Source organism: Solea senegalensis, linkage group LG2 (genome assembly GCF_019176455.1).
Source record: "Solea senegalensis isolate Sse05_10M linkage group LG2, IFAPA_SoseM_1, whole genome shotgun sequence".
Taxonomy (NCBI): domain Eukaryota; kingdom Metazoa; phylum Chordata; class Actinopteri; order Pleuronectiformes; family Soleidae; genus Solea; species Solea senegalensis.
The window spans coordinates 9,548,271-9,562,828 of NC_058022.1; the positions used below are offsets into that span (position 1 = coordinate 9,548,271).

General features: G+C 37.2%; 1 protein-coding gene across 2 annotated transcripts; it reads left to right on the top strand.

The window, feature by feature from the left end:
* Positions 1–9,702, top strand: LOC122765054 (mannose-1-phosphate guanyltransferase alpha-A). 2 transcript variants are annotated; one of them, XM_044019118.1, is made up of 13 exons: positions 1–108; positions 769–866; positions 1,003–1,106; positions 1,392–1,584; positions 1,707–1,766; positions 1,855–1,985; positions 2,132–2,146; positions 3,719–3,853; positions 4,399–4,496; positions 4,595–4,641; positions 4,774–4,866; positions 5,907–6,075; positions 7,007–9,702. In XM_044019118.1, the coding sequence occupies exons 1-13, from the start codon at positions 69–71 to the stop codon at positions 7,105–7,107; spliced, it is 1,284 nt and encodes a 427-aa protein (XP_043875053.1). In that variant the 5' UTR covers positions 1–68; the 3' UTR covers positions 7,108–9,702. The 2 variants fall into 2 exon arrangements, with proteins under 2 accessions (XP_043875053.1, XP_043875054.1); XM_044019119.1 differs by lacking the exon at positions 2,132–2,146.
* The last annotated feature ends 4,856 nt before the right edge of the window (positions 9,703–14,558 follow it).

Below are 14,558 nucleotides of genomic sequence, written 5' to 3' on the forward strand. Positions count from 1 at the left end.
TAGCTACAGAACAGCTGGAGGTAGTAGTTGTCAGGTTGTTTTCGTCTCATATCTCCTGCTGCCACAAGATGTTGAAAGCAGTTATTTTAATCGGAGGTCCTCAGAAAGGTGAGCGAAAAGATGTCGGTCCTCACATATTTTGTAGTCCGTTGTGTGTGTGGCGCACACACACAAACACGCGCGAGTGTGGTTTGAGGGAAGCTCGGCTGCTAATGCTAACAAGAGCCGTAAAGAGCTTGTTTGTATCACTGACGTGGCATAATGACAGCACACCTGCCTAATAATAGACCACAACTAACTGACAGCCTGTTGCTGTGCACGACTTAAATATATATCTTGTATCTTGTATATCTTGATACAAGATACAAAAAATGCAGTTTTGTTAATAAAAGTTTAGTATTTAGGGATTGTTAGGCTTCTGTATAACCCTGAGGGAACGTTCTCTAAATGTTAGTTTTTGGTTTGGTTCTAACCTTAGGAGAACGTTTTGTGTTTTGAACGTTTTGTGTTGGGTGTCAGGGGTGTATATTTTACTTATTGATGAATCAGGTCATTATTTTAATGATGAATGCTCCCGCCGGTGGAGGATAAAGTTATAAATGGAATAGTAAATAAAAAATTTTTTTCAGTTATTTTGCCTTTAAATAATACTGTGATCATTAGTCAGTTATTAACTTTATATTTTCTGACAGCTGGTTGATTAAATAAAGAGTAGTGAACTCTTAACTTGATTGCTAACTTAACTTAATTTACTTCATTGCTTTGCAGGCACACGGTTCAGGCCGTTGTCTTTTGAGGTTCCCAAACCTTTGTTTCCAGTAGCCGGTGTGCCCATGTTACAGCACCACATTGAAGCGTGTGTGAAGGTGAGTGCCTGTGCAATAATAGTGTAATAATAGCAGTCATTTTATAGTATAATTTAATTGTATATATTGTATATATAATGTAATTTGAATGTCCTTTCATGGAAGATGTCCTATATTAATACCATTTGCATTCCAGGTACCAAATATGAAGGAGATTTTACTCATCGGCTTTTATCAGCCAAATGAAGAACTAACCAGATTCCTGGTTAATGCACAACAAGAGTTTAAAATTTCTATCAGGTAATCTATAGAGCTCAGACAGGGGGTAAACAAAAGAGCTCCTTGCCATCTCACGAAACAAGTTCAGACATAGTTATATTTCTGAATGTAGACCATTATTAAAATCATATATACATAGATAGACTGTTTGAGTAGTGATTATGTATTATGCAGACGGCAAAATTATTGTCATTAAGTATGTGTTTTATGTACAAAGCATAGAACATTTTCTGGATGAGGTGCACCTTGCACCACTTTGCCTGACTGACCATAGGTATGTCTGTTCTTCTGGACTTTCCACTGCAGGTATTTGCAGGAGTATTCATCGCTGGGCACTGGAGGAGGAATCTATCACTTCAGAGATCAGATTGTCTCTGGCAATCCAGAGGCTTTCTTTGTTATGAATGCAGACATCTCGTCAGCATTTCCTCTCACAGAGATGCTCACCTTCCAGAAGGAACATGGAGAACCAAACAGTTTTGTCATCCTTGGGACAACGGTGAGATATTTTGTTCAGCATTAGCATCTGGACCATATTGAAGTTTGTACATCAAATCTTGATTCTTTGATGTAAAAAAGGTTTATATGTGCTAAAACATAGCATGTTTCTTCTCTCATCAGGCAAACAGAAAGCAGTCCTTGAATTACGGCTGTATTGTTGAAAACGAGCAAACTAATGAGGTACGGATTATTCCTATTTTGTTTCCTGAAGCAGGTTCTTCAGTATTGTTTAAACTTGAATCTTAACTGCTCCTCTTTTATAATGCAGGTCCTGCATTATGTAGAAAAGCCAGGCACATTCGTGAGTGACATCATCAACTGCGGTATATACCTCTTTAACCAAGACATCTTCCAGCATATCGGTGCAGTCTTCCAGAAGAATCAACAGGACATGTTACTGTGAGTTGATGTGCTTCCTCGCTGTGGGACCTGTGCTTGAAAGTGCATGTGAATACCAGTCACTCTATTTCTTTGCTCTTCTTCATTTGTCTTTTTTCATTCCTTTATCCTCCCAACCATGATTTGTTTTATCTCACACTCATCAGATATCCATATGATGGGTAAGTTGGTACATTTATGCTGCACAGTGTGGTTCTAGAGCAATTAGTGTGTGGTGTGAGCTTTAGAGACAACAAGGCTGAGATTGAATAGGATGCTTTGTGAGTGTTGTTTGGGCTCTTTATTTGCACGTTTTTGATAAATTATGCACCTTGCCATTTTAAATAGGCACAGTAGGATAATTGTTGGAGAATCTCTGTACCGGTCAATAGGTACATACATGTATGTGCTTTGTTTCTGACAATTAAATGTTAAGTTAAAGCCAGTACTGTTTTTCAGTTGCTTGGAAGTTGGTGAGAGCTAACTAGCACACTTATACTCGAGGTGTAACTGCAAAGATTTCATGACCTTCGGACAAAGCAAGTTTAACTTAACCACCTGCTGGTAATGGCTCCATATTTCACATGACATTTGCAGCAATCCCCTAATATCAACTCTATAACACAATACACACAATATTTTGTATCTTTGTATAATCTATAGATACTTTATGTGTCTGAGTTTGCACTCTGGAATGTCAGTAATATATTTGTTTTTCTTTTGTGGAGATTTGATGCTTCTTTATTTCTCCCCCCATTTTTTTGTAGACAAAAACATTTTTTACTTGTTTTCATATTCACTGGTCTATTAGACCTAATATTTGACACCACAAGGACGTTTTTAATACATTACTGAAAGTCAAACAACAGTGCGTATAATTCACCTGCTGATATCAATAGCACTTAAATCAAACTGGACACTAGATCAGCACAATTGCTAAATATATCATAGAGACTTCAAAGAAATGTTGCACTACAAAGTCTCTTGGGGACTTCTTTGCCTCAAACCACGTCTTCTCCTTTTTGGTAAAACTTCGATTATAGGTGCAACCCTTTAAAATATTCCTTTTCATCTTGGGACTTTCACAATAATGTATGCCAGAGCCTGAATTAATATGGAACACATGGATTCTTCCCCATGAGTTTTGGTTTGGTTTCAACACAGTACTGACACTGTAGTTTTTAGTATGAATGATGCATTTTAACTTGGTGCTCTTATTTCATTTCCTGGTTTATAGGCTAATAAATATTTTTTATTTGGAGGTAACAAATTCACTGGGTTCGTTTTTGCATGGAACTAAATATTTAAGGACAATGAAAAACTTAAGTGCAAGGTTGAAGTGAAAGCCATTGCAATTCATTCTTAGGCTGCACTGTAGTCCTGCAGATCCTGTAAGTCTGTATGTGGATCTTTGGCTGTGTAGTGTCAAAATCAAAATCAAAGTGCTCAGGTTACTTTTAGGAAACTGAGTTACATATTTAAAAAAAATAAAATACTATTTCATTAAATCCTGCATGTTTTGCCCCCTGTGCCGGATGTTGGCTGAGATGGTTTGATCATGTACTGTAATTTCAAGCTTTAAAATGAACTAAATTAAATACAGTGTTTTATGTGTTTTATGTCATTTTAACTTGTTTTTCATTCAAACTTTTACTCAACCTCTAACTCTTGGTCCATGATTTTATTTTAATACATGAGGCTTCTGCCCCTGGTTTGTAACTCAGCACCATAAACTGATTATCTGTCTCTTGCAGAGAGGAGCCAACCAATGGCTGGCACAGAGCAGAAGCCATCAGACTGGAGCAGGACATTTTCACTGCCCTGGCAGGACAGGGCAAACTCTATGTGTATAAAACACTCAGCTTCTGGAGCCAGATTAAATCTGCAGGGTGAGTAAATGTGTCATAAATGCTGTCAGGTTACACAGGAGTCATCATTCTAACATTAAGACCCCATTGCCTCCCATATGCCAGAGGAGAGGAGAGACATTGAACCACCCTAAAATGATAGATATAGACATTTGTTACAGCCTGGCTCTTAGGCTGCAACAGAAATGGGAGAGGAGACGAGGTCGAGTGAAAAATAACAACATTTATTTACAAAAGATGGAAAGATGCACCAGTGTCAGTCATCAGTCAGTGTAGGCATGTATAGATGTGTGAGTGCATAAAGTAAAAATAGAACAAACAGCCGTGCCGTGCCTCGAGGCCCACAGGGATGGTGTGTGTGAGCTGGTGGTGAGAGAGAGCATCTGGAGGAAAGAGAGGGTTTTGTAGCTCATCACCTCCAAGATGACCCCTCCTCAAAAACAGAGTTACAACAAACTTCTGTTTACTTAGTAATTATTCAGTGACAGAGACCTTGGAATAACCACAGAGACATGTGTAATGCTTGAAAGTAGAGTATGGGCCTTTTTTTATTTAACTTTTCACAGATCTGCCATTTATGCCAGCCGATTGTACCTCAACCAGTATCACACAACCCATCCTGAAAGACTGGCTTCAAATAAAGAAGGAAGTCCCAAAATAAGTGGTGAGATTCATTATAATTCGGTAGTTGGTTTTTTTTCTTCCCTCATATTTACACAAACATGAGTCTTGAAAGTTATTGTATTCTTCCTGCTTCTTCAGGTAATGTCTATATCCACCCCACAGCCAATATTGACCCCACTGCACTGGTAAGAGTTTGATAATGTTCACAGCGTCACAGTATCTGTTTTAATTTTCCTGTCATCCATTCTACTGGGAAGCTTCAAGTAGATAGGTGCAGTTGTTAGAACTTAAGGTCATTTCTACTTTTCTCTGTGCAGTTGGGTCCAAACGTCTCCATTGGCACAGGAGTAACTATTGGTGCTGGGGTTAGAGTTCGAGAATCCATCATCCTACATGGTGCAAATCTCCAGGTGAGTCTCTGTATACACACAATATTGAACCAACAATAGTCATTCTAAATGTTCCCGTCTGCTTTGGCAGATTTTCTTTAGCTGCATACATTTTCCTCTTGTATTTTTAGTGTTTTTTCATTGCCATGCTACAGTAGGAGTGTAATACACATGGACCGTAGTGTCATTTCAAATTATTTGCCAAAACAAGTGAACATATGCTGAATTTTAAGTTACAAAACATCCAGTTCAAGTCCAGTTTCAAGTCAAACTGGACTTTTGTCTGCCTGTTCAATGACATTTTTACATTTGATTTCTTACATTATCTCCACTTCATCATGGACTGCTCTGAAATGTATTTAAAACTTTTATATCACATGAGGGGTAATGTGGCTTGTGCCTCTCACAAAGATGTCATTTTTAACGATTCAGAGACTCTCGTAATTTAATCTCATGTCTGTGGTGACGACTGGCTGCCTCTGAAATGAATTTAGACTGCTGGTGACTTATTGGCGTTTATTGCATATTTCCTGCAGGGAGCTGAAGTCTACTTCTACTTAAACTGTTCCTGTTTTTTAATCAGTACTCTGATTTGATCACTGTTGTTTCTTATGTCTGGTAACACTTTTTCTTCAAAACATGGTAACAGCATGACAATAACTCTGTTAAAAGTAGGACATATTATGGTAATACTGTCTCATTTCAAATTCAAGTGTGGTAATAAAGTGATAATAGTACATTAAAACCATGATTATTAATGATTATAACTGTTAAGACGTGTAAATGAAAATTATGACATTATACAGTTGGAATTCATCAAAATATTTTCAATTGAGATTTAGTATAGAAATAGTATAATAAGAAATGGTATTACGACAATATTATGCTCCTATTAAAAAAATATTACTATTATATTACCATATTGTTACGATATTGTAATGTGAAGTGGTCCTCGATGTCTCAACACGGCATACAAGCATGGACAAGCTCCAAACCTGTTCTTGAATATTTTTAAAACTTTATCTAAGTGTTAACTTGTCTTTTTTCCTTTTTCCATGAAGGACCACTGCTGTGTTTTGAACAGCATTGTGGGATGGGATAGCACCATTGGCAAGTGGGCAAGAGTGGAAGGAACCCCAAGTGACCCAAACCCCAATGATCCCTATGCAAAGATAGACAGCGAGACCCTCTTCAGAGAAGGAAAACTCACGCCCTCAATTACTATTCTCGGTAAGTGCACGCTGACCTTCACTGAATATTGCATATACTTTGTCAGAAAAGGTATTCTTGTCAACAAATGTCCAAATGAGAGCTCACATTTTACCAAAGTTTGTCATAACTTGATAAATAATAGCAATTCAAAGATTGGCATTATCCAGCTAACATTTGTCTTATTTTAGTGTTAACTTCTCATTGTTTTTGTACATCTGTGCGGAGAATTTCCCAAATATCACCTTTCAAGATAGTACTTTTAGTAGTTTTTCTGTGTTCTTTGCCACAGAAAATCAGGTCTATGTTTGTGTTATGTGTTTATTTAAAACTGTAGTGCGTACCTTTTTAAATACATACACATTTTTGTTAGATTCAAACATTCATTGTCGTTGTAGCGCACACAATCTTATTAAGCCTATCAACTCCACACAACTCTCTCTGTCTTTCTCAGTATAGCAGTGTTTACATCTCCAGTCTCCCGTCGACATAATGAACAGGCAGATGGAGGCAACAGCAACACAGAATCAGAATTAGAATACTCAATTAATCTTGGAGGAAATTGTCACACAGTTGCTCTATGCCAGATTAAGTGATATGCAGTTGCAAGAAAGTATTACAAAAATATTAAAAGTAATTATATATATATGTATGTAATTAAAATTAAATAAAATACCCCTTATGAAACAGTGCAATATGTACCAGATAGCACAAACACAGGTCAGGTCTGATAGTATTGCTTGACAAAGCAAATTTCAGATAATAATGCTACATTGTTTCTGTTCATGCAGACCAAATAGAGGCAGAATAATACTTCATCAGCAACAAATAAATCATCAAAACCTATGCACTGCAGCTTTAAAGAAAAGTATAAATTACAAATATTATATAAAAAAAACCTTCTGTCGGAGTGAGATGTAAAACTCTTAACGGTTTGTGTTTGTCTCTCCAGGTTGTAACGTGACTATCCCCTCCGAGGTGATTATACTCAACTCAATTGTCCTCCCTCACAAAGACCTGAACCGCAGCTTCAAAAACCAAATTATTCTCTAGCTAATCTTCCTCGCTTGCTCCCATTTGCTCTCGCTATCACTGATGAAGGATGCGGCTGAACGACCGCTAGCACTGCCTCTGAGTTACTGTATATAAGATGTCAAAAATAGAGATATGGGACGTTCATGAAATAGTTTTTGAAAGATGGATTTTTATATATTTGTCCTCGGGCCTTATGCATCATTGGGTGTCAGCAGAATTAGAGATCGGCTAATTGTGCACGTTGATTCACCTTGAAAAGTGCTGCCATGCCAGAGGTTGATATTGTTTTTTTTATTAACTTTGCCGAACTGTAAAATTGCTGCAGACACTGTTTGGTTTGGTGTAATATAATGCCTCTAGAAGGACATCATTGACAAACCTGAGACAGAAACGACTAGAAAATAAATGATTATTTTTGTTGGAGGTGATTATTTATGTGGAACTCTGATTAAAACCTTTTAAGTATCTTTATTGTTAGTCTAAAAAAAAACTATCAATCATAAGTAGGCCCGAGATTTAGATTGCAATCAACTAATCAAGTAATGTTGGCTTTTAAAATGCTCTTAGCAGGGAGCCTCAGAACTGTAAGCAGCAACAGCACATACTTAATTTGTGCATCTGCAATCACTGGTGGAACTCTTCAATTTATGGATCGAGCAATTTAGCATTTACATATTAAGCCGTAGACGTCTTATGTTCGCTTTTGCAGTTTTGTTTCAATTATTGCTAAGAGTGTGTCTGTTGAGGAGTGCTGGAGATTTTGATACCGGAACTGCAGCTTAATATGATTTTAATCAAGGCGCCTTGCAAACTACTCTCAAGGTATTTTAATTAACGATGAGTATATTTAGGGTTTCACATGTAGCTGCTCGTACTTTTAAATAGATGCAGGTGATGACTTTAAAAATCGGCCTCATGTCGATATAAAAATCTATATATATATTTGACAAATATTATCATACACACTGAAACAACTTGCAAAAGTGCCAGAATACTACATTTAATAGCAAAATGATACTATTGACACAGAGCTTTCGCCATTTGAATAGAAAGCAACGGCTCATTCCTTCACACAGTAAACGGTCTATGCGTCACACAGTGACCACGTCCTATAAGATGATGATGATGATTCACAAATGATCATACATTTGGCCTTTTTAGAAATTGCTGATCGCACATCGTACAGCGGGTGAAATTATCGTACAAATCCGATAGTTATCGTACATCTGGCAACACTGTTTCATCACACCATGAGGATAAAAGGAGCTCATACCTCCCAGCTGCTCACACGGAAAGGCGATTCTAATCCTAATTTATTTGATCAAAAATTATTTTGCAATCACAGTGGGGGTTAAAGCTTGAGGATTTCAATACCAATAGCATTGACAGAATTCTTATCAACAACATGCTTTTAAAAGCTTGCTCAGGGTTGTTTGTTATTGTTAGTTTTTTTGTTTTCTTTTTCATTTGCCTCATGAATGGCAAACCAAGTCAGCGCTGGTCTTCGAACAGGTCAGCAGAGGAAGCTCGAGAGTGAGGATGTGGTTATTAAAGGAAGTGAACACACGGGTCAGAGTGACATAAGCCATAAGGAGGGAAAGATTGGAAAGGTGACATGTTGACAGAAGTTGGATTCAATCCCCCCCGTCCTGACTCATGAAGAGCATCTCATCTTTGCTGAATCAGATTACGTGTCAGCTGTCAGGCAGTGTGTGCACCCACCTTTTTGCTCCTTTGGTCTGTGAGCTTTTCTTTATTATTATTTTTATTTTGTTTTGTTTTTTTTGTTTAATTGATTCCTTTTATGAAGAATGTTGTAATTATGACTTATTTATTAGATTGATCATGTCGAGGAAATGGGTTTACAAGCTGTATGTATGTTAGGATTCTGTATATTTGGCTGATTTTGGCAGAGTCTATATAAGTGTTGAGTGGAAAAAAAATGAATGTGTCTAAGGTATGAGAAATATGGAGCGAGGTCTGCATGTAGAATATGAATCTACATTGCTGTTGCGATTATCTGTCTTCTTATTTTACTTCAACATTGTACTGATATGCCCTGCGATGGAGGTGTGACCCCGCCTATCGCCTTCTGTCAACTGAGATTGGCACAGTGCCCCCCGCGACCCTCATGTGGAGAATAAAGCGGTAGAAAATGGATGGAGGGATAGATTGTACTGATTATTTTTTTCTTGTGAGATTCTGATTCCTAACAGGAACAGATGCTACACAAATCAACCAGTTTCTAAGGATATGGCTGTGCATGTCCAGATTTTGAAAGCCTCTGTTTTGTAACCTTTTGTTCAACCATGTCCAATTTCCAGTCACCGCTGTAAACACTAAGTATGCCTCTGAAAGGCCGTGAGTCACCATATTCAAAGATGAACTGGTTTGCAGGATTCAGTATTCAGCTCCTCTAGTTGGACCTGCTCACCTCATCGCAGTTCACCCCCACATTGTTTTCTCTTTTCCTTTTGTTTTGACTCCAGCCTCGGAAAAAAGACTTCCCGGTAAAAAACGTGACGATTGTGTGAAATGAGCAGCAGCACTGCCACTCAAGCTCTTGTGAAGGCTAACGCCTGGAACTGTGTGTCGAAAAAAAAAAAAGAAAAAGAGAGAGCACCTTTTTAAAGTTTGACATCTTAAAGCGTGCAAATAATTTCCAAGCAGTTACTTAAAACCCAAAGTCTCCATTTGAATGTGCTGTGGATTTGGAATGTAATTAGAGGCTCCTTTAGTTTCTCTAAAGCGATCCTTGTCAAGGCCACAGAAACAGTCCACTTTGCTGAGCTTGAAAAAAATATATGTTTTTACCTCCAACTGCTCCCTGAGGGCGAGTCCTCTCACACATATGAATGAATGGAGACACAGGAGATGGTGTTCATAACATACTACAATAAATAATAATAAAACAAATAGCAACATTTGATGAACAAAATATAATCAGCTTCATTGATTATTGTTCCTTCATTCCTAATGTGTGTGTGGATTTGTATTTGTTATACACCTGGCATAAACACTGACCTTTTTAGGACCAGGATTCCTCATGGGGACCAAAACCTGGTCCTAATGAGGCACTCATTTCCCAGGCTAAGTTTAGGTGCTTGCATGCATTTGCTGCATTCCTGCATCGAGGAGGCCAGACTGTCAATGGGCAGAGGTCCAGGAATGTTTCCACTTGAGAGGACAGGTGGAGGATTTGTGTGTCTGTACTCTGAGAGGATGATGCCTAACAGAAGCCTAAAGGACTGACAAATGAGCTGTCACATAGAAACTGACATCTCACACTGCTCAAACTCCTACGGTTTGGGGGAAAAAAAGGGAAAAGCATTTGGCTGTCATGCATCACCAGCAGTGAATGCTAATGTTTTGCTAAACTGTGCTCTGAAACATCAATGAGCACCATTTCCCCAGATCCCACTGGGGAGGTAAAGCAGGTGGTTTTGTTCCTCACTCAGCAGATGTGCTGTGTTCCAGAAATGTGATGTTACAGTTTTTTGGACGCCTGACTTTGATAAATGAAATGAAACAGAATTGTCAACTACACTACAAATTTATTTCAACACTGAGGATTTCAAGTCGCAGCGACGCTATGCATGTGTGATATGTCAGCAGCTTAAACACGATGCAGAAATATGTGTTTTCATTTCGATTTTCTGTGTGAGGTCCTTGCATAAATCCTGTAATTTCCTTTTTCATGCTGAACATACACGGAGTAAAATAAAAGGAGAACTTTGTGTCATAAATGTGAAGATCCACTTTGTGTTGGCACAATAAGCATGTTGAGTAAGTCTTTGACTGTCGCATCAGTAACCCCCTTTTGAAACAACAAATCATAAAGTTGCCATGCAGTTTGATTAAAAACCGGCTTTCATGTTTAATGGCTCCATTTGTATTTTTGTGTGCCTCTCCCTGTAGTTGCTCTGCCGAGTTTAATACAAAAAAAAGACTAAGCTGAGTCTGAATCCTCACATTGAAAACAGTCTTAGTTCCACTTCTCAGCAGAGTGAACTTTCATAAACTCGGCTGCTCTTTCTCTGGTCAAAGGCCGCTTAGCACGGGATTTAACACAAACAATGTCTGAAACTTTGTGAAATCATTTAATGTAGAGCAGTGCGACTGCACTGAACATAAAATTGGACAGACTTTTCTTTCAACTTGCAAACTGCAATGTTGTGTTCACGATGTATTGAAATGTGTGCCTCTTTCCGCGCTGTTGTTAAAGGTGCTTGGAAATGCAAACTCTCGTTTGATACTCGGTCAATTATATAATGTTTAGTGATGCCCAAAACAAAACTTGCATTTGGTTAATAAAGATCTAAATGTATCGTCTCATTCTGGTGTCGGTGCATAGTCATTTAAATACTCCTAATTCTTTAAAGGCTTTAAAGAAACATCTAATAATACATTAGCAAAAACCCTAACTAACAAATGTCATGGTATACATCAATAAATTATGTTCGGGAGAGTTTTAACCATGGTTTTATTTTCTTTAGCCTAGTAATGCATTGTCTACCTAGGATTACACAGAGTAAGGTCAGAAGAGTTTTCCAGATTCGTCACATATTTGTATTATCATACATATTTTTATCTCTTGCATTATCTGTATCTATTATCCCAAGGTGAGCCAAATACTGTAGGTAGCAACTGGAGGAAGGTACAAAATATGTGAGAGAGAGACACAGCAAGAGATAACTGAGACAAACCAAGGTTTAGATATCTGCATCCAACAGGGAGGCTGCATGGTATCCAGCTTTGTGAACAAAAGAGAACAAAGACAGCTTTAGATTCAATTTCCACACATCTGTAAAGGTCATCTGATGCATTTGACGTTGACTATAAATACTTCTGCTAAAACCATCTGTGGTCACATTCACATAACTGTGTTCCTTCACCATACAAGATCCCTCTCCAAAACACTAGATCATTAGTAGTTTCACACTACGTCTTCATCTGTTTTATCATAGCTGACATCAGAGAGCAACAAATGACTCATAAATGATGGACATCCAGTGAAACAATAAACATTTCAGTAATTAATCACAAGGGACATTTAATTTGTGTGTTTTTTTTCACAAGAGGGCGCAGAATCTATTACAGTTTTTGCCTCCCTTGCGGTCCAAATTAATCAGCGGAGACTTCTGCCCATCATTAAAATATGCAACGCTTTTGTTATCATGAGCCAGAGACCACACACACACACACACACAAGCCGCATCTGTTACTAAAACCATCAGGGCGCCACAGTCTGCGTCTGTGCGTCTGCCCTCGGGTTAAAAAAATACTCAAATCACCCACTTGTGCTTGAATGATTCGAGTGTTCTACTGTGAAGAAGCAAACATCAAGCTGTGACAGAGTTTAAAACACATGCACACCAGTGACTGACAGGCAGCTGACGTCTCTCGCAACTATAGCTTTGTCCATATATATATATATGTATATATATATATATATATATATATATATATATATATATATATATATATATATATATATATATATATATATATATATATATATATATATATATATATATATATATATATATATATATATACATGTATATATTTTTGAACTGTATTGCCTTCATTTGCAAAATGGGATCAGAACAGTGGTCTGATCTCATAGAAATAACACAAAAACAGAGCACACATACCAAATCTACCAAAAGCCATAAGAAAGAAAGAAAATTAAATAAATAATTACAAAGCAAGATGTGGAAAAAGAAACAACATCATGATTCATACAATTCTTAAATGGAAAAGGTGCAATCTGGCAAATTTAGATGCATGTGTAACTATTCCATTTTGTAAATGTGATTTACTCTCTGTCGCCATGAGACGATAAAAACTAGGATTAGGTTTCATCCAGTTGCTGTCATCAACAAAACATGCAATACATAACTTTGATCCTCCATAGTAAGCCACATGAAGCCCATACCCAACTTCATAGTGGCCCAGCCTATGGTTCCACCTGAAACTAGAGAAACACTTTTCATTGTCCCTCAAAGATTCCTAAAGAACCTCACTTCCAGTCACATTCTTTCCATAGTTGGCTTCCTTGTGGCATTTTGAGCACATTATGTTTTATCCATATTTTTGGGGGGATTTCTTTTCCAGGAGGGAAAAAAAGTACATTTTCAGTATCTATGATTTTTTTTCCCCCTCTTCAAGTAAACGATAATAAATCCAATATTCTAGTCCTGCAGATATGAGATTTAAGGGCATTGACTAGGTGAGAACCAGTGCTTCACCGTGATAGGCTGCCTGCCTCAGGTTTGAAGTATACTTCTTAATATCCACATCCACCTGACCGTGGGCACGTTTCAGTTTCATCTCTAGAGTGGCTTTTGACTTGACTGATTTCATCAGCAGGTCTTTATTTCTTGAGCTGAAGCTCAGTATGTAGCTTTGAGTGTCCTCAAAGTCTGAAACCCACCTGAGCTAACTCTGAGATCATGGAGGAGGAGGGAGAAGCCTCATGGAATGTAAGATGAACGTTTATGAATTTTGATGTAGAATAGGTATAACTCAAACCACACAGAAACCATCCATATGCTGTGAACGGTTTTGAATATCAGCTCAATATTTGAAAAAGCACTTATCATTTCCCTTATCTTGTGACCTTCAATGTGGTAATTAATTAATTTTTTAATATTATGATATTCAGTTTTCACCAGAATTAATTCATTGTAGCACTTACTCAACCATAAATGTGAAGTGTGGCACAAACCTGACAGAACACCTTAGGTTTATATAGGTAGAAAAATAACAAAATATAAATAACAGTAACATTTCTTTAAATAAATATAGAAAATAACCATTCAAGACAGTGAAAGAGAATTAGAAGGATTTTTCTGTATGGTTTATTTTATTATGATTAGTATTGTGATATTGTGAATTATATGTCATTCCATATCAACACAGACACTTTTATTTTGAAATGATGTGAAATATCATCATAAATATTATTATTTTAATTTTTCTCAAAGAGTTTGACTTTTTCCCCCTTGACTGGTCCCTCGACTTACCAAACTAGACACTCAGTGGCCCCCGGGTCATTTGAGTTTGAGACCCCAGCTTTAAAACAACAAAAAAACATTTTACTATGATCCAGCAGTTTATTTATCTTTATCTTCTATATCTGTGTATAAAACAGAATATGTGTAGAGTTATTTCATGCTCTATATACCTTGATTTCTCTCGCACAGTCGTTCCATATATTTACTCTTTTTGTTGGAAAAGAAGATGGAATGTTGTGCTTTTTGAACAATGAAATTCCCTTTAGATTATGTTTTCCCTTGCTCATTTGGACACAACCTGGAGGCTGCTGGTTTTTAACTCTGTCCTGTTAAGATAAACACACGTGTGTTTTGAATTATGAATGTAGTATAAGAAAGGTTATTATGGTTCACGAAAACCAACGGAATAACGAAAACTAAAATTGAAAAAAATATTTTTCAAAAAAT

Coding starts and splice junctions, on each gene's coding strand:
- LOC122765054 (XM_044019118.1), top strand. CDS start 69: ATGTTGAAAGCAGTTATTTTAATCGGAGGTCCTCAGAAAG. Junction 1,585..1,706: donor TTGTCATCCTTGGGACAACG/GTGAGATATTTT, acceptor TTCTCTCATCAG/GCAAACAGAAAGCAGTCCTT. Junction 4,642..4,773: donor ATATTGACCCCACTGCACTG/GTAAGAGTTTGA, acceptor TTCTCTGTGCAG/TTGGGTCCAAACGTCTCCAT.